Source organism: Misgurnus anguillicaudatus, chromosome 23 (assembly GCF_027580225.2).
Source record: "Misgurnus anguillicaudatus chromosome 23, ASM2758022v2, whole genome shotgun sequence".
NCBI classification, from domain to species: domain Eukaryota; kingdom Metazoa; phylum Chordata; class Actinopteri; order Cypriniformes; family Cobitidae; genus Misgurnus; species Misgurnus anguillicaudatus.
Window position 1 is genome coordinate 13,477,497 of NC_073359.2, and position 26,197 is coordinate 13,503,693.

General features: G+C 39.6%; 1 protein-coding gene across 1 annotated transcript in view; it reads right to left on the minus strand.

The window, feature by feature from the left end:
* Positions 1 to 6,453: 6,453 nt before the first annotated feature.
* Positions 6,454 to 26,197, minus strand: part of LOC129453105 (uncharacterized) — a gene marked incomplete at its 5' end in the record, with an annotated part of 53,638 nt that continues 33,894 nt past the window's right edge. Inside the window, one exon of the mRNA XM_073862418.1 lies at positions 6,454 to 6,589. Within this exon, the coding sequence (XP_073718519.1) occupies positions 6,533 to 6,589 (57 nt within the window). The remainder of the gene's footprint in view (positions 6,590 to 26,197) is intronic.

Here is a 26,197-nt window from a genome sequence, read left to right on the forward strand (position 1 = left end):
GCCCTGGTCATTGGAGATTCTATACTCAGGAACACCGTAGTCGATTGTATACCGGGAGCCAGAGCGTCTGACATTAGATCAAAACTTAAAGTGCTGGCTAATGCTAAATGTAAGTTTTCTAAGATTGTTATTCACGCCGGCACGAATGACACCAGACTCCGCCAGTCGGAGATTACGAAAGATACTATTATAGAGGTGTGTGAAATTGCAAAGACAATGCCAGACAATGTAATTTGCTCTGGTCCCCTCCCCGCCTACCGGGGGGATGAAACTTACAGTAGATTAGTGTCTCTTCATGGCTGGATGTCAAAGTGGTGCCCTCAGCATAACGTAGGGTTTATAGACAATTGGAAGCATTTCCGGGGAAGACCTGACCTGCTAAAGAAAGATGGCCTCCATCCGTCTCCGGAAGGAAGTGCTATACTCTCTAGAAATCTGACCAATAGTCTTACTTTTGATATTGTCTGACTATCCAGGGCCCAGGTCAGGAAACAGACAGATCGGCTTACCCATCAGTCTGTTAGCTGCCTTGACATGTCAAAATCACATAGGCTATATCCCAGCACATAGAGCCTTTTTTGCCAGAGTACCAACACATCTCGACTGTGCCTGTTCCTCGAACAAATAAATACAGAGCACCGTTTACCTCGTCTCGTACAAATCTTATTAACATAAAATTAGAACACAATACATTAACAGATGAAACTCAAATGTTAAAATTCGGCCTACTTAACATTAGATCACTTACCAATAAAGAACCAATTATCAATGAAATAATTACTGACCAAAACTTAGATGCACTTAGATGAGACCTGGCTTAAAGCAGACGATTACACCAGTTTAAACGAATCCACCCCACAAGACTATTATTATAAACACGTTCCTCGTCTAAAAGGGAGAGGGGGTGGTGTAGCTACATTATACAATAAAATATTCAAAGTAAACCATTAATCCAACCTAAAATTTAATTCGTTTGAAATAATACTGTTAAATATGGAAATAACTGATCGTAACAACAAATGGCTTTCGTTCATTTTAGCTACCATATATAGGCCTCCGGGCCACCACACAGATTTTCTTAAAGAAATAGCAGACTTCCTATCTGACCTTACAGTCACTGTAGATAAAGCTCTTATCGTTGGTGATTTTAATATCCATGTGGATAATTCAAAAGATGCATTAGGACGTGCGTTTATGGATGTTCTAAATTCTCTTGGCATTAAACAAAACGTGTCAGGGCCCACGCATACTCGTAATCACACACTAGACTTAATTCTGTCACTCGGACTCAATATTAATGACATCAAAATATCACCCCAGAGCGATGCCATTTCAGACCATTGCCTTGTGTCATACACAATACTTCTAGATAGGACCGCTCAGTCTACAACATGCTACAGATTAGCCAGAACAATAATTTACACCACTAAAGATAGCTTTATAAGTACTCTTCCAGACCTGTCTCAAATTAAACATGTAGCAGATAACCGTGAAGATCTGGATATTATAATAGATAACCTGAACAACGTCTTCTCTAGCACATTGGATGCCGTTGCTCCCATTCGAAAAAAGAGAATCAAAGAAAAAACGCCAGCTCCATGGTATGACCATCATGCTGTAGCCCTTAAAAAAGTAGCTAGAAAAATGGAAAGAAACTACCGAAGCACAAAGTTAGAGGTATGGCGTTCAGCATGCAAAGAGAGTGTTCAACACTACAGACAGGCTATTAAAACTGCCAGATCTACCTATCTCAGTACGCTTATTAAAGAAAATCATAACAACCCTCGTTTCCTATTTAGCACAGTTGCGAAACTGACTAGAAACAAAGAACAAACAGAAATTACAATTACAATAGTAATGACTTCATGAACTTCTTTACTAACAAAATTATGTTTATTAGGGAAAACATAGAAACTGCGCAAGCAGCCACCACTCTACCCAATAGTACATTTAACACTAGATTACCAAACAAACATCTTGAGTCATTTAAACCTACTACAATAGAAGAGCTCTCTAAATTAGTAACGTCATCCAAATCATCGTCCTGTATACTAGACCCAGTTCCCACAAAATTACTAAAAGAGGTATTTCATGTAGTGTCAGACACGGTACTTAATATCTTTAACTCATCTCTAGAATTAGGATACGTTCCAACAGCTTTCAAAATAGCAGTTATTAGACCGCTCATTAAAAAACCAAACCTTGACCAGGGAGATCTTAATCACTTTAGACCAATCTCAAATCTACCTTTTCTTTCTAAAATATTAGAAAAAGTAGTGGCAAGCCAGCTAGGCACATTCGTAGAAAATAATAATACATATGAAAAGTTCCAATCAGGATTCAGGCCCCACCATAGCACAGAGACAGCATTGCTTAGAGTTACAAATGACCTCCTTTTAACATTCGATCATGGTGAAATCTCAATCCTTATATTACTAGACTTTAGTGCAGCCTTTGACACAATAGATCACAGAATCTTACTCAATAGACTAGAAAACTATGTTGGCATCAGTGGTCAGGCATTAGCCTGGTTTAGATCGTATCTAACCAATCGATATCACTTTGTTTATGTAAATGAGGAGGAGTCATATCACTCCCCCGTTAAATACGGCGTACCTCAGGGATCAGTTTTAGGCCCTATCCTATTCTCGTTATATATGTTACCTCTAGGAGACATTATCAGGAAACATAACATAAGTTTTCACTGCTATGCGGATGATACCCAGCTTTACATCTCGTCGCATCCTAGCGAAACCCACAAGTTTTCTAAGCTAACAGACTGCATTAGTGATATTAGGGACTGGATGGCACAAAACTTTCTTATGCTAAACTCCAATAAGACAGAGATACTTATTATTGAACCGAATCGCTACAAACATAATATGTCAGATTACAAGTTGCCCATAGATGGCTGCACGGTGGTGCCATCTTCCACGGTTAAGAATTTAGGCGTGATGTTCGACAGCAATCTATCTTTTGATAGTCATATCGCCAACGTCTGCCACACATCATTCTTCCATCTTAGAAATATCTCAGAAATACGCCATATGCTGTGTGCATCAGATGCAGAAAAGCTTATCCATGCTTTTATGACCTCTAGAATAGACTATTGTAACTTGTTACTCGGGGGGTGCCATGCAAATCCGGTAAACAAGCTACAGCTGGTTCAAAACACCGCCGCAAGAGTGCTTACTCGATCTAAAAAGTCTGACCACATCAGTCCAATTCTGGCATCTTTACACTGGCTACCAGTTAAATATTGCATACAATTTAAAATATTACTAATCACCTACAAAGCCTTAAATGGCCTAGCGCCCTCGTATATTAAAGAACTACTATCAGAATACAATCCATCACGTAAACTGCGCTCACAAAATTCTGGTCACTTACTTATCCCTAATTAAATATATATTAATTCCTCCCAAGGGTTTTTGTCCTTCTAGGAGTTTTTCCCATTGGATTTTTTCCTAGGGTTTTTTTCGTCCCAGAAGGAGAGTCAGACAACTTTGGCTTAACTTAGCACTTTACTGTATACGTTACACTATTAATATGCTCGCTTGTACGGTTTAACCTTAGCCGCTATCTCTACTTCTTATATTATCTATTGATTTTCTGACATCTCATGTAAAGCTGCTTTGCAACAATTAACACTTGTGAAAAGCGCTATATAAATAAAATTGAATTGAATTGAATATTAATCTGCAGTACCGGCTCACTCTTTCCTACTGTCGTGTGTGCTTCATACCGTCAGTAGTGATTCCATCCAGAGTGAGTCGAGGGGGGGTCGTCGTGTGTGGTCTCTTGATCATTGACTTTTGCTCTGCACTATCTATCCCATTTTCTAAATAAACATTGTGAACTTGCTATTGACTCCGAGACTTTGTGTGACAGTTTCCTTATTATCATTTTGGTTAATAAACATTTTATTCACTTCAACATTGTTCAACATTATATTCAGAGGTTAACAATCACATCAAGTTCGAAAAACATTTACAGCATACAGTCTTTTGAATTTTGAATTCTTAACTTACACAAACTTCCTAATCAGACCTACAGTGCAAAAATGCAAATAGTTTTGATGTTAATGTGTTATACAGTATGTTTACATATGTTTACATTGATTCAAAATAAATAGAGGTGAAAAATATTGAAATATTCCACTGATATATAAATCTGCAACAACAAACAAAACTATTTTACATTAAATAATAATCTCTTCTTAGTAGAGTAATAAACATCTAAGGTTTTTCATCCTAATCTCACAAGAATTCGTATGAGAGTTGACTAAATTAGTACAAAGTGAATCATACAAAAACATACAATTACCATGAAAATAAAACCAATAAGGACACCTCACCCCTAACCCCGATGTCACAGGGGCGAAAGCAAATTGTGCATAAATGTAAGAATTTGGTTGTACAAATAATTATGAATTAGCCATCTTGTAAAATACATAGTACGTAGTAATACGAAATGTTGGGTTTTTGGTATGTTGTGTTTTAGGATTTTTGTGTAAAAAGTAATTTTAGGATTAGGGTTAAGAGTGCCGTGACAGTCTGAGGAGCATCTATGCAGGTTGCATATCCGCCTGTGCCCTCAGATGCTCATGTTAGATCAGGTCTCCACAATAGACAAAATATTTACCATCCAGCGCCGGATGCCAGATCACATCAGAAAATATAAATTTACTCGTTTAACAGGCTTCTGTCAGTTAAGAGGTTGATCGATCAAGTTAGAGAAGAACACTAGCAGGACACGAGAAAGTTGTTTAAGTTGGTAAAATAGGAAGAGAGTTTTACTGATGGACAGTCTCGGTTGCATATGTCTCAATGTTCAAACTTCGTCCAACCAGCATGAATTCAACATGCCCTGTTATACCAAAACTTCTTAACTCATTCCCCGCCATTGACGAGTTATCTCGTCAATTATAAGTTAATATTTAACTAATAAATATGCCTTTCTATATGAATTTCAAAGTGAAAATGTAATACCGCTTTTATCCACTGGATGGCGCCAAAACCGAATTTATCAAAAACGGAAGTTAAAAAGATTTCATGATTTATTTTAACTGCCTTTATGTTTGATAGTCATTCTGAGTCTGATATCTAACATAAATTTGTTTACAAAAACGCAATTTTTTAATCTTTTTGCTCAAAATGTTGTATTTTTGAAGAGATATATCCATATTTCAGTGGTTAAATTATGTGGAAAAAGTAAATATATAATGAAACGTTTTTCCCCATTTTGTTTGTTTGTTTATTGTTTGTTTGAAAGCAAAGGGTGTGTTCTTTAATTTGATATTATTTGTATGTTTATATATTTATAGAAGATAATTTTTCCTGCAAGGAATTTTGTGAAACTTTTGTTAAAATCACAAAAATGCAGGTGGGCAACTTTTCTCAAAAAGGCTGGCGGTGAATGAGTTAATAGCAACATCCGATAGACCTTGAGCTTCCATAAACATTCTTTTCATCTATCTCTGTTTACACACAGGACAGCTCATGAAACTTCAAAAATATAAGACTGAACAACCATGAAATTAATAAGATATATAAAAAATAGAAATATAATGAGTGATTAAATGAATAAACAATAATATAATGATAAAAATTATAATAATGAAATTGATAATAATTAAATAATAATAATAATCAATTATATGGATAACTAATGATTATAAAATGATTATGATTAAATAAATTATTAGGAATAAACTTAAAAACACAATAATAAAAACATTCTGTACACGAGGATCTAAGGTAGGATCCATCACTCATGATATGGCTCCTATCATCCCTTGATCCTGTAGAGAAAAAGCAGGAGATTAGGATTAATATGTTAGATAATAGTGCTATTTTAAGATATATGATAATAATGAATAATAAAGTCAAGATCAGAATACTTGTCAGAAATATGGTTGGGAGTTAAAGAAATATGTTTAAAGGGACTGTAAGTAGGGTTTTAAGTGTTTTATTAATCAAAATCAATGTCTTTATTCATAAATAAGTCCTCATTGGTGTCAAATGACATCTGCCAGTGATCTAACTTTTCTTTGTAAGCTTAGAATTTCTTCTCTTTACTTTCATTGAACGGGTAAGTCCAAGGAGACTTCCATGTCGTTTCGCCATACTGATAAACTATAATAGCAGAGAGGGACAAAAAGCACTAGCCTACCAATGTGTTTCCAAAACGCGTTTTCATTCAGAACACATGAACTAGCTGAAAGGGACAAGGAGATCAGTGATTACATAACGGCTACCATAGTTGCAACATGCATTTGGAAAAGCGAGGCACTAGAAAGCACTAGTCGTTTGAATGCAAAATACAATTTCACCACTAGATGGGGGCAAATCCTACTTATTGTCCCTTTAAATATATTTACAATTTATGTAAAATTACTTTTATAAAGTAGCTTCAGGTTTTTCTTATGTTGCATATTACAAAGTAATAAGGTATTAAGGTTATCTTTTGCATTTGATTACAGGAGCTGTACTTGCATGAATGAAAATAGCTGTCCATCTAACGGGTTTCTTCACAGTACTGTCAGCTTGATGGTTACCTTGAATTGAGTTTCAATGTGCTTGACAAACTGCAATAAAAAAAAAATTATTTAAAAAAAACTGAAATAAAAAGCAGCCAATCAGACCCCAGAAGATATGGGAACTCTTTAAATGCTGTTTAAAGAGCATGTGTTAAAAAAACTGATTTATAAAACAGTGACCACAATATAATATATATTTATAGTTTTCTGTTTTGATTTGTTTAGGTTATTTTGTAATAATCATTCAAAATATGACATGGGGTCTTGTCTCCAGACAGTTTTAATCTTAATAATATTATTACATAATTGATTTTTCTTTAAAAAATTGAGGGGATGTGGCGGGACATGCGCCTCATTTGAACGGTAGAGGGGGGTTTGTAATTTGTAACAAAATGCTTGAAGTTAAAGGGGTAATGACATGTATTTTTTAATATTTTAGTGTGTTCCCTGAGGTGTACTTACAATATTACTTATTATTGTTATGTGCTAAAAAACATACAAATGTAAGCAATTTATGATTTATTCTTTACCCTGTTTTTCCTCCTCATCGAAGGATTATGCTTCCCATTTAAGAGAATTCAGCTTCCCTGCTGAAAAAACCAGCATACCAGCAAGACCAGCATATGTTGTGTTTTGGTGCTGGTTTGCTAGTGAACACCAGCTAAACCAGCATCAAACCAGCATCAGCACCAGCATTAGCACCCGCTAAACCAGCACAAAACCAGCATTAGCACCAGCTAAACCAGCATTAGCACCAGCATCCCATGCTGGTCATACCAGCATATGTTGTGTTTTCGTGCTGGTATGCTGGTGACCACCAGCATAGACCAGCATAATTTCCATGCTGGTCCATGCTGGTTTGATGCTGTTTTTTTCAGCAGGGTTGGGTCAGTGTCCTGCCCACTTATGTGATTAACTGCCTACATGCTGCTGCTACTAATGCAGTTTCACCACAGATACAGCTTCTCAGTAGTCTTTTTAAGCACACTGTGTCCAGTGGCGGTTCTACACGGAGGCCAAGGGTGGCCGTGCCTCTGTAGACATGTCCCTGGCCACCCCTGTGGCCACCCCGTGCTGACCATATAAAAAAGTATAAATTTATTTTGATTTTACACACGAGCGCCAAAAGTGGAACTAATGCGTCGCAACATTCTACACGGGCAAATTAAAGCGGCGCACCCAACCACTGTAGCTGGCTGCAGGTGCTGCTCGGCGAGTGTCTCAATTCGTTCCCAATCTCCCGATGTTGTAAATGTGTATGCAGGTTTGGGCACTGGTAAGGACTCTAGCTCAATTGACATTGGGACACTGTTCATTTGTTCTCCTGTGACGTGGCTGCTTAAGCGCGTTGTGATTAATCACAGCTGTTACTCATCAACAACCGGCAAAACCAACATCTTCCTGCCTTTTTAAACAGTACATTGTAAAAAGCGCTGTAATTATGCTCTTACGTATAAATGCATAAAATTGGAGGAATATAATTAAATGTTACTATAATATTATTTTAAATATTGAGTAGATTGTGGTCCCTAACTGTCTAGTAATGTGTGTTTATATGTAAACTAAAACAAACGTTTTTCTTTATAAGAGTTTGCATATAAAAGTTTATTGAGTAGGCTCACATGTTTTTTGGTTGGAGGGCTTTAGAAAAGGTCAGGTGAACATGGGGACCATCAATGCTCACTGTTTTTTGCGTTGCATGGAATTTTTGGTAACTAATGTTTTCCGTAATGGCAGACTCCCTAATCACAGTGCCCTGACTGAACAAGGGAGCTGATGAGACCCCAGCTCCTCTTTTGCACCTGCACTCACTCTTATTTATATGATTGTAAAGTAAAATAAAGTTTAAGAAGTGGTTTCCCGGAAAGGGATTAGACTAGTCCTAGACTAAAATAAATGTAAGAGATGCCCAAACTGAAAACAACTTGCACTGATATATCTTAAAATACATCAGTGCCCTTAGTTTTGTTTCAAAATGCACACAAGTAATGTTTTTAGTAAGGCATGTTTGTTAAAACGAGTTATATTTCCTAAGTAAACTAAGGCCTAGTCCTGTTTTAAACTAATTCCTGTAAACACCCCTATAATCTTTAAATATAATTTCTTGCCATTTTTTAATGTGCCCCTCTGGTGAAACACTGGCCCCTCCTTGGCCCCCCTAGTGAAATTTGTCTAGAACCGCCACTGACTGTGTCTTTATTAATGCCACAGATACACAAACAAACTCACAGGCACAAGTATATACACTGCTTTTTTCACTCTATTAAACAAAAAAGTTCACCGTAAATAATGCACTTACTACCACCAACAATGACCATAGGTCATGAATAACATAATAACAGAGTTTTTCTAAGACATATGCCCTCTTGTGGTGGCCAAAATGATTAGAAATGCATTGTTTAAATGTATTGCTTTGTTTATAAAGAGAGCTTTAATATATGGAATTTGCAGGATGTATTAATGATACAACGACCAATTATATGTCAAAAGATTAAGGCAAATTTGATTACTAATGTCATTAACCTTTTAATCCTAAATCTGGACTTCAAATACTGTAATAATTATACAGTTTTTTGTGCTCTTCTTTTGTTCTGGATACTATTTACAAACCACCGAGCTGACACACAGAATTTCTTAAGAATTTGCAGATTTTCTGTCTGAATTGATAGTTATGGTAGTTACTTAATCATTGGTGACTTTAACATTCACAGTATAATCTAACACTCCATTCACCTGGGGTGTCAGCGTTAACGCTTGACGTAGGGCGTCCTAGTGACAACAGCCTTTCACAGTGGACTGCAACACGAAAAGGCGCCTTTTGTTTTGACAGCTAATGGACGCCGGTTTGGATGCGCTAGTGATGGCTGGTGTAGCTCTAGTGCAGTGGTGACCAACCCTGTTCCTGGAGATCTACTTTCCTGCAGAGTTCAGCTCCAACCCCATTCAAACACACCTGAACCTGGCAATCTATCGATCTTGCATGAATGTAATTGGCTAGCATCTGCACTAGGTTATTTGCATAAGGCAATCTGACAGGCTAATGCCGGTGTTGGCAAGTTACATTAGTAACTTATGCTGCGAGCAATGCCAGTGACACGACACAGACGGATCCACAATTCAGTTCGCCAATGCATGACATCATCTATTCAAAGTAAATGAGAAACGTTTTTGCTGATGCCTCATGTAAATGAAGCCTAAAAGGTGGAGTAGGACTAGCTTTTATGGATATTCTTAGCTCTGTTGGTATCAGACAAAATGTGGCAGGATCCACACATAACCATAATCATACTTTAGATTTAATTCCTACTGATGGACTTGATGTTGATAACATTGAAATTTTGCATCAGAGAGAGAATATCTCAGACCATTGCTTCATCACTTGTATGGTACCACTGCATAACACTTTTCAATCATAACCACGTTATCGAATAGGCCATTTATTTTACGATTAAAGATCATTTTAAAAGCAATCTCCTGGACTAATTTCTTTCAAATGCATTGGGTAGCATCAGGGACGATTCTAAGATTTTCTTTTTATTATACCCAATGAGCTGTTGGAGTAATTGAGAGGTGGAGTAATAGCTGCTTTATTCAAAGATGCCTTTTAATGCAAGCAAGTGTTACTTGGTGATTACCAGTCTTTTGAATATTTGTGTATTGCTCTAAATGTTACACCACGCATTCTGTTTACAATTATTTATAGACCTCTCAAATACACCTCAGCATTTGTTGAGGAATTCACGGAACTTTTATCAACAATTTCCTCTGAATTTGATTTTTTTGTTATTGCTGGCGATTTTAATATTCATATAGACAATGCAGAAAACAATATTGCAATTGAACTGTTAAATGTTTTAAACACTTTTCGTTTAACGTTAGCCATTTCGCTGTCCTGAATACTGCCAGTTCTTTGACAGTTATCTGCACGTGCGTTGTCTGTCACTGCTTGATCACGAGCATGTCGGGTGACGAAAATTCTGCAAATATAGTTAATTTTATAACTAAATATTATTTTTTAACTTAAAAATATTAACAAAATACTAGATACTAACATGTTATTACTTTCCAAAAAACAATTTAAAAAATAAAATTGCCTCATAGGGCCAGTTCAAGTAGTGGGGGGCAGATGGGCTGGGGGGCCGATCAAAGGGGGGTGGCGGGCAGGAGTTTGGTGACCCATGTCTTAAAGCATCAACTTGCAGCCTTGACACGCTCCCCACATCTTTTTTCAAAAAGGTACTTAACTGTTTAGAAACTCGCCTCTTAAAAATAGTAATTACCTTTCTGATCACAGGCACTTTTCCAGAGTCATTAAAAACGGCAGTTGTTAAGCCTCTCCTAAAAAAGAGTAACTTAGACAAAACCATACTTAGCAACTACAGACCAATCTCAAATCTTCCTTTTATATGCAATATTATTGAAAAGGTTGTTTTCAATCAGCTGAACAAATTCTTAAACTCAAATGGCTATCTGGACAATTTTCAATCTGGCTTCCATCAGCATCACGGCACAGAGACAGTGCTCATAAAGATAATAAATGATATTCGATTAAACTCTGATTCAGGTAAAATATCAGTGGTGGTAAACTGTCCTTGATTCTAGGGGTCTAAAGACACAACATAAATTCAGAAATCTTGGTGTAATTTTAGAGTCTGATCTTAATTTCAGTAGTCACGTGAAAGCGATAAGCAAATCAGCTTACTACCATCTCAGAAATATTAACAAAATTAGTTGTTTTGTCACAAGGCAGGACTTAGAGAAACTTGTTCATGCTTTCATCACAAGCAGGGTGGATTACTTCAATGGACTCCTTACTGGGATCTCCAAAAAACCATTAGACAACTACAGCTCATACAAAACACTGCTGTCAGAATTCTGGAGCACATCACTCCAGTCCTTAGGTCCTTACACTGGCTTCCTGTTACATTTAGAATAGTATTGTTACTCGTTTATAAATCACTTCATGGCTTAGGACCCAAATAAATTATAGATATGCTAACTGAATATAACCTAACAGATTAATCAGATCGGATAGAATCAGGGGTGCGTTCTCCGATAACGTTCTCTCTTAGCGCAATACGAAGACTCAAAAGGTACACCTTAACTACAGGTATACCTTTCCTACGTGTGTTCTCCGATTAGGATGTTGCTTAAAGTAAACCTTCTTAAGTTCGACCTTAGCGGGTGCTGTCCATGGTGGAGGTTCTGAATAGGTTGATTTCGATTGCTCGACAATCAATTATTCACTTTATGTACTAGGTTTCGCTGCGTTATGAGATAGCGGTGTTCTTTATTAAAGAAACATTTTAGAAATAGTTCAAGTTAAATTTATTAGGAATATCTGTTAAAAATATTTCAAATTGCAAACAACTAAATTCAACCTTCTATATTTTATATCAAACCCGTGCAAAACCCGCAACTTTATTTCCAAACTTATCATGTTTAAACTGCTCCAATTCATCCGCTATGCCGTCACTTGAAAGGATAATTTATATAGGGGTTCCCAATAAGTGCGTTGCACAGGGGAATAAAGTGGGTCGTGCAAGTAATTGGTTGTGCATTACACTTAAAATATATAAAAAACAAACTGTTGTTGTTCATTAGTTCACGCGTTTATTGTGCTTGGACAGTGGATGCGCAAGCAGCGTCGTTACAATGCGGATAAAGCTTAAAGGATAATTCCGGTATTTAACACTTTGAGTCTCATTTCTGGTTTGTTTTGGATGAACTACAGTGATGGACACAGAAATTTTGACAATGGGTCGTGTCTTGAGTTTTTGACTCGTTTAGAAGCATCTCTTGACTGCTTCAGAATGGAAGCCAATGGGCATGCACAAACATGTCACCAAAACAACACCCAACGTTCACCTCCAAAACTGCGCCACTCACCGAGTGGTTCGTGGTGTTCGTTGATGATTAAAAACAAGTTGTGTAGCGAAATACAGTTTCTGTCGTGTTTTATTTGGCATTTTGTAAAATTCCGTTGACTTCTCTGGAAGACTTATTGCTCGCTGATATATCACTCCGCCGCCGGGAAACAGAAAAGGGACTGTTGTTTACATGTGGTTGTTGTTTTTTCTCTTGGTATCTCTCATAATAAATTTTTCCCATATTTGTAGGGCTGGACCAGAATATTCGAATATTCGTTCCGTGGGTTGACATTCGATTTTTTAAGTTTTGAGATTTGAATATATATATATATAAATATTTTACAGCGTTAATGCAGTGTCATGGTCCTGTCAGACATCCGTGCTAGATGTAGGTCTGAGTGCATCTGACAGGACCGTGGCAGTATCATGTTCTGTGTGGGGACATGTGGGATCACATTCTGTGTGTGGCTGCCACATGTTCCCGGTGTCTTGTTGCTGTCGTGATCTTGCCAGACCTTAGTGTAGATCAGGTCTATGTTCTGTGGGCAAGGTCAGGGCAGCAGTGTGTGTGTACGTGGGAACACGTGTGTTCACATTATATCTGTGTGACACGTGTTCCCAGTGTTTTGTGGCTGTCATGGTCTTGTCTGACCTTGGTTATTATCCAGAGGGCAGGACCAGGGCAGCATTGTTTTATGTGGGAATACGTGTGTATTCACATCATATCTGTGTAACACGTATTCCCAGTGTCTTGTCACTTTTACCCTACTCCCTTATGTAATCATGTCTTAAGTGATTAATTATGTTCACCTGTTCCCCATTGATGTGCTGTCTATTTAATGCCCTTGTGTTCTCTGTGTGGTGTGCGTGCGTTGTTGTATATCCTGTGTTTATGTACTCCATTGTCTGTTCCTGTAATTCTCAGTTTCTGATTTGTGTTCCAACACAGTGTTATTATTTCATATTCTGTTTTACCCCCACGTGGGTTTGTTTTGTTCAGTTTATTCAAATACAGTTATATTTTTCATACATTCCTCTGCGTTTGGGTTCTTCCTTTTATTACCACAATCCGGTTTATACGTACCGTGACAGAACGCACGCACCCAACTGAACCCAGCAGGGATGTTTGCTGGCAGCCGCCTGGCGATTCGGGGAAGGAGATCCCGCCCCGCATACGAGTCGGGTTACGAGTTCTATGACCCACTCGTATGCGGGTCCGAAGGTAATGCCAGGCGGCGACCGCCCGGATCGGCTGAATCCCGCCAGACTCAATCCAACCCGAGAGCCATCTGGACCGGGGCTGTCAGACTGGGGAGGTCGCCTCCCGTCTCTTCGGCACCGGAGACCACGCCTTCACCAGAGGTCCGTCCAGTCTCCAGACGGAGAAGGAATAGGACGAAGGGGGCTTCGGAACCGGCACAACCGGAGACACGTCACACGCCGGTGCAGCCGGAGACTCGTCACACGCCGGTGCAGCCGGAGACTCGTCACACGCCGGTGCAGCCGGGGACTCGTCACACGCCGGTGCAGCCGGAGACTCGTCACACGCCGGTGCAGCCGGGGACTCGTCACCCGCCGGTGCAGCCGGAGACACGTCATCCGCCGGTGCAGCCGGAGACACGTCAACCGCCGGTGCAGCCGGAGACACGTCATCCGCCGGTGCAGCCGGAGACACGTCACCCGCCGGTGCAGCCGGAGACACGTCACCCGCCGGTGCAGCCGGAGACACGTCACCCGCCGGTGCAGCCGGAGACACGTCACCCGCCGGTGCAGCCGGAGACACGTCACCCGCCGGTGCAGCCGGAGACACGTCATCCGCCGGTGCAGCCGGAGACACGTCACCCGCCGGTGCAGCCGGAGACACGTCATCCGCCGGTGCAGCCGGAGACACGTCACCCGCCGGTGCAGCCGGAGACACGTCACCCGCCGGTGCAGCCGGAGACACGTCACCCGCCGGTGCAGCCGGAGACACGTCACCCGCCGGTGCAGCCGGAGACACGTCACCCGCCGGTGCAGCCGGAGACACGTCACCCGCCGGTGCAGCCGGTGACACGTCAACCGCCGGTGCAGCCGGAGACACGTCATCCGCCGGTGCAGCCGGAGACACGTCATCCGCCGGTGCAGCCGGAGACAGGTCATCCGCCGGTGCAGCCGGAGACACGTCATCCGCCGGTGCAGCCGGAGACACGTCACCCGCCGGTGCAGCCGGAGACACGTCACCCGCCGACGCAGCCGGGGACAAGTCACCAGTCGGCTTCTCAGCCGCAGGACTTTATGACTCGGGTTCCCCATGGACATTTTGTTTCCCCTGTTTTTTCCCCACCTCCCCTTCATCATTTATTATTTTTGTTACACCATCCCAACCCGTTTGTCACATATGTGTGTTTACCTTTGTTGTTTGTAGTAATGTTGTCGTGGTTGTCTTCTGTTGTGCAGTCTTTCGTTCCTCGTGTTTAATGTTTTTGTTTGTTTTTGTTTGTGACGTCTTGTATCCGTCTTTTAAGTGGGGGGTACTGTCATGGTCCTGTCAGACATCCGTGCTAGATGTAGGTCTGAGTGCATCTGACAGGACCGTGGCAGTATCATGTTCTGTGTGGGGACATGTGGGATCACATTCTGTGTGTGGCTGCCACATGCTCCCGGTGTCTTGTTGCTGTCGTGATCTTGCCAGACCTTAGTGTAGATCAGGTCTATGTTCTGTGGGCAAGGTCAGGGCAGCAGTGTGTGTGTACGTGGGAACACGTGTGTTCACATTATATCTGTGTGACACGTGTTCCCAGTGTTTTGTGGCTGTCATGGTCCTGCCTGACCTTGGTTATTATCCAGAGGGCAGGACCAGGGCAGCATTGTTTTATGTGGGAATACGTGTGTATTCACATCATATCTGTGTAACACGTATTCCCAGTGTCTTGTCACTTTTACCCTACTCCCTTATGTAATCATGTCTTAAGTGATTAATTATGTTCACCTGTTCCCCATTGATGTGCTGTCTATTTAATGCCCTTGTGTTCTCTGTGTGGTGTGCGTGCGTTGTTGTATATCCTGTGTTTATGTACTCCATTGTCTGTTCCTGTAATTCTCAGTTTCTGATTTGTGTTCCAACACAGTGTTATTATTTCATATTCTGTTTTACCCCCACGTGGGTTTGTTTTGTTCAGTTTATTCAAATACAGTTATATTTTTCATACATTCCTCTGCGTTTGGGTTCTTCCTTTTATTACTACAATCCGGTTTATACGTACCGTGACATGCAGGGCTTTTGCCAAGCAGGAAGTGCGCTTCACGCTCCCGCTCTATAGGTGGCGCAGAGAGACCAACATCCACAGCCAACAGCCACCAAACGGCCCCAGTAGAAGAGATCGCCTCAAACGGAAAACGCGCTTCCTGCTTTGGCATTCACGCTAATAATGTTGTAAATAACGTTCAGTTTCTTGCAAAAACTGATTGATTTGCTTCACAAGACGTCAATATGTCACACGGAGTTATGGGGGATTACTGTTGTATTGGATATATATGCTTTAGCTCTTAAACTGTGCGGATCTGTTTATGCTTTAGCTCTTAAAGTGTGCGGATCTGTTGACTTGCATGACGGAGCACTGGGGTTTCTGCAAAATATCTTCCTTATTGTTCTACCGATGAAAAAAACATATTGGATGGTGTAAGTGTAATAAATAAACTTGATTTTGAAAGTATGCTATTGTTTTATTACAGTTTGTTGGACTACGTTCATTCATGCTTCAGACTCAAATATAGAGCGGAAGTATATACGCGGTTGTGAGGTATCTGAAAAAATAGTTCCACTATAGCAAATAACACGGATTGAAATCAGTTATTGCGCCAATATATTTGTTTTTAATCATCAACGAACACCACAAACCACTCGGTGAGTAGTACAGTTTTGAAAATGAACGTTAAGTGTCATTTTAATGACGTTTTGTGCATGGCCATTGACTTCCATTCTGAAGCAGTCAAGAGACGCTTCTAAACGAGTCAAAAAGTCAAGACACGACCCATTGTCAGAATTTCTGTGTCCATCACTGTAGTTCATCCAAAACAAACCAGAAATGAGATTTAAAGTGTTAAATACCGGAATTATCCTTTAATGGACGCATTTCTGGAGCCTGTCTGTCTACCTCAAATATAACATATATATATATATATATATACAGTGGGGAACCTTCAGGGCCTTCTACGCCTTCAGAGAAGGCCTAAAAAATTTATAAAAATATTTTTTATTATAATAATACAAATAAATAATATTCAATAAAAATATGTTTTTACATTTTTTTATTTCTATTTAATTCAATTTAATACAATACATGTAATATATTTTCTCTCATCTATGTTCTAACGTTAAGCTTACTGTCAGGTTCATGTCATGAAAACATCTAATCCAATCAGAATCGTCTGTCTCTATTAAGGCCCGGTTATCTGGCTCATCCATTGGTTAGGACTTCATGAATCCCAGGGAAGGCCAAGCTATGTGTTTTGGTGTGAAGAGTGACGGGCAAATCGACCAATCACGTTTTGATTTCCAGTGGGCGGGCAAAAAACAAAACATTGTAAGCCTTCATGAAGTCCTAATTATGCAACAAACTGGATGCGAGCTGCCATAAAACACGAAAAGACGAAGATCATAGACCGTTAATATTAATACAGTCTAATGGCCCGAATTTCTGCGGTGAGAGTGGTTGAGGTAAATGGCGGAAAACGTGATTGACGTTGTGGCTAGCTTGATAGGGCTGAGGTAAAAACGAAATAACTTAACCCAGCGGGCACCTTGACGTCAATTTGACATCAACAAATAGTCAAGATTTTGACCACCATGTATGACGTGCATGAATATGCATATTTTCATTATATTTTGTAATTATTTCCTTGTGGTTGTAAAGAGGCCCAACAAAGGTATCAAACTGACATGTTTTTTGTGGTCCCTATATCTCAGGTCAATATCATTGACATTAAATTGATGTTGATTTGATGTCAGGAAATAAGATGTCAAATTGATGTTAAATTTATGTCAAAACAATGTCTGAAAAAGTATATTTATTATTCATGGTAAATCAATGCGACTCATTTTTAACATCTTGAAAGTTGTAATGGGGAGAGTTAAAAATGTAATAAACACGTGCAAATAAACTATTATTGTTTTTTATTATTATTATATTTTCATCACAGTGTCTAAAATATAACATTTTAAATATAAATTTGAAGAATACCATTAATAATAAAATAACATCAAGACGTTTATATGTTTCATTCATACAAGTCAGTTTGGAATGTTTGATCCTGACAAAAAAGAAGCGAGGTAATCTCGCGAGATTACACGATACTGGAGAGTTTAACGGCTGTCTGCGTGATCATCGAGAAGTGCATCGAGGTAAGGAAATATCAAGTCAATAAGTCAATGTTTAAAACGCGTAACATAATTTTATTCACACATAAAATGTTGTATGACAAAAAGCACGATGCCAATTAATTGTGTTTTTCTGTAAGTTGTAAACGTATCCGTTATAATGGTTGATTCGCTATTCCCGCCGAAATTGGACTACGGTTACATTAATATGATTGTAATATGAATATTAATCAATTAATATTATATCGGGTGTTATCAACTTAACCACATTGTTGTTTATTGCTTCAGAAAAGCACATAAATGTAAGGGCTTTTTGGACAACTGTTCGGTAGAAAAGCGTTGATATCGTAGTTCAGTCAGTTTAAGTTATCCGAGAGGTCTTACAGGCGCCACAGACACCTCTGTCAGAGTCATTTGTAAAGAGGAGCAGCATGGCAGCTGGATGAGTGCGGTCAGTTAATTAATGCTGCTTGCTTAATTTCGTGTTACTGATTAAGTGTTTATACTTAAAGTTAGATGATATGTTGGTGTTTTATGGCTCGCGAATTTGCAATAACTGCATTTATCAGGCAATCACACGTTACGTCACACGCTTATGCTTGTACCTGCGGTCGCTCGCGCTGTATCCATGATTTAAAGAAGAAAATAGACTCTTAACTCCCTTGTAAGAAAAAGTCAAGCAGTGTAAGTTTTTGGTATGTGCTATTTGAATTGAAATGAAGTGTAATGGTGCTATTTTGCTTACTTCTCTTGATGAATAATTAGCACGTTTAATGAAACTTGAAAATATTAGTTATATATAAATGTGCTCTTGTTTTCAGTGTATTTTTATAAATCTTTTGTAATGTCTTTGTTATCAGAGCCCTTCAAATTAAACATAGTGATGGTGATCTTGTCAATGCTGAGATTTTAATGCATCAACAGCAATTACATCTGTCTGGATCAGGTAATGTTGTGACATGTTAACCCTGATATTTTACAGTATATACTTAAATGCATTATGCAAGTGTATGCATTACATTCTGATAAAGGTCATCATTTATAGAATTATCTTTTACTATTGCACTAATTTTACTTTTTTATATGTTGTCAGGATTGAACAAGAAACAGACAACAAGAGTTGTCAGGTCAGAAACGTGATGACACACAAACATAAGAAACTTCACAGGTGAGCTTTTTAAAAACACCTGCTACTTGTTTCTCAGTACTGGTTTATCATTGTCATTAGGAAAATATAAGAAAATAATTCAGTATGCAATGGTCACTGTTCAGCACAGCACTTAATTTCTTCTGTATGTCACTATTCCCTCTATAGTATATGCATGTTTCAGACACTTCGTTTTCAATAGACAGACACAGAAGTTAATTCATAGTTCAGAGTGGATGTTGATGCAAGTTTTAAAGAGGCTTCATATTGACAGACAAAATGGATCTTTGTGGTTGTGTACATAACAGCATTTCTTTCTGTCTTATCTTTATTATGGCTGTGACAGTATTTTACCATACATAATTATATAATGTGTTTGTGTGAGGGGGGAGGTATATATCTTTATATATATATATATATATATATATATATATATATATATATATATATATATATATATATATATATATATATATATATATATATATATATATATATATATATATATATATATATATATATATATATATATATATATATTAAAAATAAAAAATGTAAACAAAGATCATATATGATGTTTCTTAACAAACGTGTGTGTTCATAGGCGGCAATTTCTTTTTCCACCGGTGGGTGCTCATCACAACCTCCAGCTTTACTTAGCAACCCCTGGTGCTCTGGAGCGCTCAAAAGCTTTGAAGAGGTGGAAAGCAGTGCAGTCACGTTTTCGTGTGATTTTAGATGCGAATATTAAAGTTAAAGGTAATGTTTTTTCTGTGTTTTTGATTGTGTTCATGTTTTGTGTGTAAAAAACAATATTTTTCACACAATTTACTGTATAGCGCTGTTTTCACTGTCCTCACAACGGGCTGATGTCTTCCTTGTTCTATGAAGTCCCTCCTTCAGAATTATGTGACGAGTTCTGCTTGTGTAGTTTGTTTAGTGTGTTTTGACAGCAGCTTAGCTTAGCCAGAGCTAGGGCTGCACGATTAATGGCACGTGATTGTCACGCGCATCTCGTCAGTAAAGCTGGTTTCTTGATAAGTAATAAATCACCATCAGCTGCTTTCAGATGGAGCGCCATTTACTACACAGCGCCATAGTTCACTGACAAAAGGGGAAATAAATATCGCATTCATAGTCGGCAATGATTTCCCCTTTTGTCAGTAAACTACGGGTCTGTGTAGTAAATGGCGCTTCATATGAAAGTAGCTGATGGTGATTTATTACTTATAAAGGAACTGGCTTTACTGACGAAATGCGCGTGACAATCGTGTGTAATTAATTGTGCAGCCAGAGCCATTTGAGCTTAGCTGACGCCTGATGTGTTCCTGTGGGCAGAGGTTAGTCAAAGCTCATCATTCAACTTGGAAGTAGAGGGCTGTAGTACAAACTGGCCGTTCGCTGTAGGATTTTGTCACAGGTGGGAGTGGAGCGAACCGCCCCTGTCGCGGGTCATGCTCCTCCTTCTGTTTCCACCCCGAGGACGTCCCAAAATGCCCCAATGACCAAACAGACAAGAGGAATAAAATGTAACAGTCTTTATTTAATTAAAAACAGGGAAAAGGGGAAGGGTTCTTAAAATGGTGAGCTTTCTGGAACTGAGGGAACAGTGATCCGAGTCACTTCTGACTCTTCACGTGGACTGCAGGTAAGTCTTCCTGACTTTCCCTCTCTCTTCGTCTCCACGTGAACTACAGGTAAGTCTTCCCGGCTTCCTCTCTTTGCGTCTCACAGGTGAACTACAAGTGAACGTTTCTAGCCTCTTTTCCTGAGCTCAGAAGGATAGATACAGGTAAGTACACTGGTAAGTAAGCAGGTAAGTACACTGGGCTTGCAGCTTCGGGCGTACAGGGAGGTATACAGGTGAGTACACTGGTAAGTGGCTTTGGGCGTACAGGGAGGTATGCAGGTGAGTACACTGGTAAGTAGCTTTGAGCGTATAGGGAGGTATGCAGGTGAGTACACTGGTAAGTAGCTTCGGGCGTACAAGGAGGTCTACAGGTGAGTACACTGGGGAGTAGCTGTAGGCGTAGAGGGAGGTATACAGGTGCGTACACTGGTGAGTAGCTTTGGGCGTGCAAGGAGGTATACAGGTAAGTACACTGTTAGGTAGCTTTTGGGGTACACAGGGGAGTATACAGGTAAGTACACTGGGCTTTAGGCGTACAGGGAGGTATACGGGTGGGTACACTGGTAAGTAGCTTTGGGCGTACACAGGTGAGTATACAGGTGGGTACACTGGTAGGTAGCTTTGAACGTACACAGGGGAGTATACAGGTAAGTACACTGGGCTTTTAGCTTTTAGGCATACAGGGAGGTATACAGGTGGGTACACTGGTAAGTAGCTTTGCAACTTGAACTTACCGGCAAGGGAATGGGCGGATGTACAGGGCTTATCCTTCTTCACACTCTGGTGGTTGGAGCAGATGTATAGGCACACAAGGACTTCTAGTCTTCCTCTCTTGGACAGACTTACGACGACCACTTAGGCGCTGACTTCAGGGCATAGGATAACACAATCCCACGACGACACAGAGCCCTTGGCTCGGACCTGCAGGCTAGCAGCAAAGACACACAATCTCTTCGACAATAACAATACTTCAAGGAACATGCAAGGAGGATTACACCACCTCTTAGCTTCAGGCAGGAAAGGGGCAGATGGAGGCACCGGGTGAGGCGGCTTTGTTGTTTAGACAAACGCACCCACTAGATGGGGTCACAGAGGTAGGTAGATGGAGGTGGGGGGTCGTACGGTACAGCGTGCTACAAGAGCGGGGCCAGCCACTTCACCTCAACTTTCTTTCAGACAACCAGGCAGAAGATATGGACATAGATTGACATCTGGAAACACTCGACACGTGTATAGTTATACACAACAACAGTAAGTACACTTTTCCCCCAACACAAATAGATAGATACAAGCTCTCCCTCTGCAGATGTCGAACACAATGTTCACAGCCCAGCCTTACTTGCTACAGTCGAGGCGCCACCACAGGCGGGGGGGAGTTGAATCGGTCCCAGTCGTATAGGAATAAAAGACAGCTGTCCAGTGCCACCACTCTGCTCTTCGGAAACAGGTCTCTTTCTTCAGTCTGGGAAGTGATCGCTGACAACACTGACAATACACAGCACCCACCGCACTCCACGCACTCACGGTGATGAAGGTCAGGGTCACCCGTTGGGCCGTGTTCAGAGTCCTGTATCGTTCGATGACTAAGGCAGAAGACAACCATATGTAAACGTCAAGGCCACGACTACTTGAGCCCTCCCCTTCCTCGGCCGACTCCAATGTGTCAATGAATTTTCACAACAAGCTGGGGGCTAACACACTCAATCAGGGAACAAAGACAAACTAAGAGGACAGTATGGTTAATATTGCAAGTGACAGAGTGATAACAAGACAAACTCCAACGTATCGCACTGTTCCTTTAACTCCTTCTTCCCTTTTTCCTAACAGATGTCCCAACCATCCAGGGCCTTGTTTATGCAGACTCCTCCATCCTTTCGACATATAAGATTCCTTCAACATACACTGTAGAATCAACAGCGCATCACTGCAGTATAAATGAGTTCAGCACTTATCTCCGTCTTTATTTCAGCCCAATTCTCCCGTCTTGATTTCGCCCAGCCTACAAATCCACACAAAAGATGTCTCTCCAAACACACCATAGACCTCCTCTTCACACACAGGAATCGACGGAAAACGAGCACCCAGACGCGTCTTTTCGGCCACCGTGGTTTCTCCGCTTCGCTCTTCCGCGAACGCCGGAACAAACGTGGCTTTTCACTCCTTCGTTGAAGGCTACTTTTCATCTGCCATTGGCTTCCTTCATCCAGATGCTCGTCTTTACTCTTCGTTTCGTTTTTCCGGCTTGCCCTCACCCGCCCCCTTTCACAACAATCCAGCGGGCTCCCAAAGCGAACTCGTGGAACAACTGCTCTCCTTCAGTTTCTTTCACGCCCTTTTTATGGGCCTCCTCTCCTCTTCAAAGCCGAATCATCGATTGCCACACTTGCTTAACACACCTGATCCTTCTAATCCTCGATTTGTTTACCCAGAGTTGGCCGGAACCGACCTGGTGTTTCATTAAAATTCATGCGGGCGGAAGGATCTTTGCCCTTTTCGTTCCGCCGATAAAAGTCACTCCATTGACTCCGACAGTTTGAAAGGGGAATATATTGCTTGGCAGTGAACTTAGAGCATAAATAATACCTTAGCTCAAACAGCAAGATTACACACTAACTAAAGTTGCGATCAGGGAAAACCGTACCTTTAATGTGAATAAACTGAGCATATGTGCTTTGCCATTTTGCTGGGTGCTAGAGCCGAGCTTCTGAGCACCCACGGGATTGGCGCCTATGTGTGTGTTTATTGTAGCACTTCAAACCATGAAACAAAAAGTGAGAAACCTTATTGGGGTTATAATGTTTCCAGCAGCACTAAAAACATGTTCTGATGGTGTACGGGTAGCGCAGATTGATACTTTTTCACAACCTTGAGTGACCAAGAAAGAATATTTTGCCTTTGTTCTGCTCGAAAGCTAGCGGGTCATCACTGATATCAGTTGCAAATAGCGCTCTAACTCTGAATCTCCTGGCTGTTTGCGTTCACACAAACTTGAAGATATCTCGCTGGGGGAGATTGTACTTTATATTTTTTCATAGTTTGTGACGTGCACGCAACCGCAGGGCTCTCCTGATTTTGCCGGGTGGTTGATGTCCTCAGGGCAACATTGTGTTGACCTTGGGACAACATTTCAATCAACCAATCAGATTTCAGAAATAAGTTTAAAGTTTGTTTTAAGTTTAAGCTTACAACCAGGATTAGCTGTTTCTATACCATTGTTTTTCACTTATCATGTCCATCTGATTTTAGGGTTTGGTTAGGGTTGGGGTTTGAGGTGGGTTTAGGTTTTATTTAGAAAATTGTTGTCCTTGGGTCAACACAATATGTTGCCCTGAGGACATCAACCACTTGGCAAAATCAGTTCAAGCCAACCGCAGGCTGCAGTTTACCATATGTATTATGGCTCTAATCATCACTTTTAAAATGATGGCTATGTCCATGAGTTATAAAATTAAAGTTACCACCAACCATTGTAATCCACCACCAAGCTATCATGTTTTAATGGAACCTTACAATATATTTTGTACTTGTTTTGGATTGTATTCAGATCAAATTCTAGTTATCCAAATAATTAAGATGCAGTGTTTTGTATTTCACAATTTATGTTAAAAGGGGCTATGACTTGTTTTTTATTTTATTATGTGTTTTATTGTAGGCAGATCACCGTGCAACTTGGTGAAGTCATGTGTCTTTCCAGAAGCCAAAATCTGTACCCCTCAAAAAGTAAGTAAATAATAATGGTGTCCCGTGACAAAAAATGGAAACATTCTTTATTTTTAATAGTTGTACTTGGGCCAGTTTTTTGTATGTTTCTGTACTAATGAAATATGTTTTTTTAAGGACTTTATTAAATGCCATGATAGCCAAGATGAGCCTGAAGAGGAGATTTGGGAAGATGCTGTTTCATAAGTCTTTGCTTTGCCAGATTATCTGTGGTAAGTTTGTAAATTGTGTATTAAAAATAGGACAAGAACATCTCCTAATCAAAATTTTTTGATCAGGTAGGGGTGTCTGCCAACGTGATGCCTTGCTGGTCTGGTTTGAGTTTGAAGTCTCTCACAGACAGTCCAGAAGGTCTGGAGTCCATCTTAGCTTTCATTGGTAAGTGACTGCATGACTGCACAAGAGGCTGTTTGACCCACACATAAGGCAAACAGTCAATGTTTGCTTTGTTTAGCATCTAAATTTGGGGCGGTAACAATATAAAGTCAATATCACCCAAGTATTCAGACCCTTTACTCTGTACTTAGTTAACGCACCTTTTGAAGCAGCAGTTACCGCCTCAGGTCTTTTTGGGTGTGATGCAGCAAGCTTTGCAACACCGATCAGAAGCACCATTCACTTCCATAATATTTTTTTATCCTACTATGGAAGCCAATGGTGCTTCTGGTCAGTTTGGTTACAGACATTCCTCAAAATATCTTTGTGTTCATCAGAACCCTTTAAGGTGTAGAAACATCAAGACCAATAGGAGACACCTGAGCTAAATTCCAGGTATTGTTGCAAAGGGTCTGAATATGTATAATGTAAAAATGATATTTCAGTTTTTCTTTTTTGATACATTTGCAAACGTTTTAAAAATCAATTTTATGAGAAAAAAATGTAAACAATTGAAGTATCATGCAACAACATAACAACATTGAAAAGTGAAGGGGGTGTTAATACTTTCTGAACGCACTGTAGATTATCTTAATTAAAGCTCATTGTCACATTTGTAAACACAACAGCTTTCTTCCTTCATCAGACAGTTATGCTATGTTTTTAGTCAGACCATTAAAGAACACACATCGGTAACACTTTAAAATAATGTTCATTAGTTAATATTAGTTAACTACATTAGTTAACATGAATTAATGATGAACTGCAATCATACAGCATTTATTAATCTTTATTAATGTTAATTTCAACAATTACTAATACTTTATTAAAATTTGGTTAACGTTAGTTAACGCACTGTGAACTAACATGAACAAACAATGAACAGCTTTATTTCTATTAACTAACATTAACAAAGATTAATAAATACTGTAACAAATGTATTGCTCATGGTTTGTTGATGTTAGTTAATACCAGAACTAATGTTAACTAATGAACATTATAATAAAGTGTTACCCACACATCTTGCCTTAATGTGCAATAAAAAAAATTTATACATGGGCTAAAAAAACATAGCATTTTTGACAACGGAATAACATGTGGTTTGTTTTTCCTCTTTAGATGCTGTCATCATATTTTAAGTGCATAAGCCAGAATGGATGGGTGGTGGTGACCATAAAAAGACTGTCAACTAAACCAACAACAAAATTCATATTTGCAGTTATAAATAAAATGACTTTTAAACATGATTTTGTTATCTTATTTTATGATTTTACTTTATATTTGGAATATTCCACTTTTGCACTACTAACTGGAAACTGTTTGAAAGAATGTGTTTTTATCTATAAAAGATAAAATTCAATGGTGAATCAACGTTAAAATGCCGGCTGGAATATCAAAATAGCATCAAAATGACATCAACATCATAACATCCTGATGTCAAATAGATGTAGAATTGACATCAAAATGACATCAGCAGAGGTCAAAATCTTGACATCAAATTGACATCGACACTTTGACGTCAAAATGACTTTCATTTTTGACCCATTCTGTGACGTAA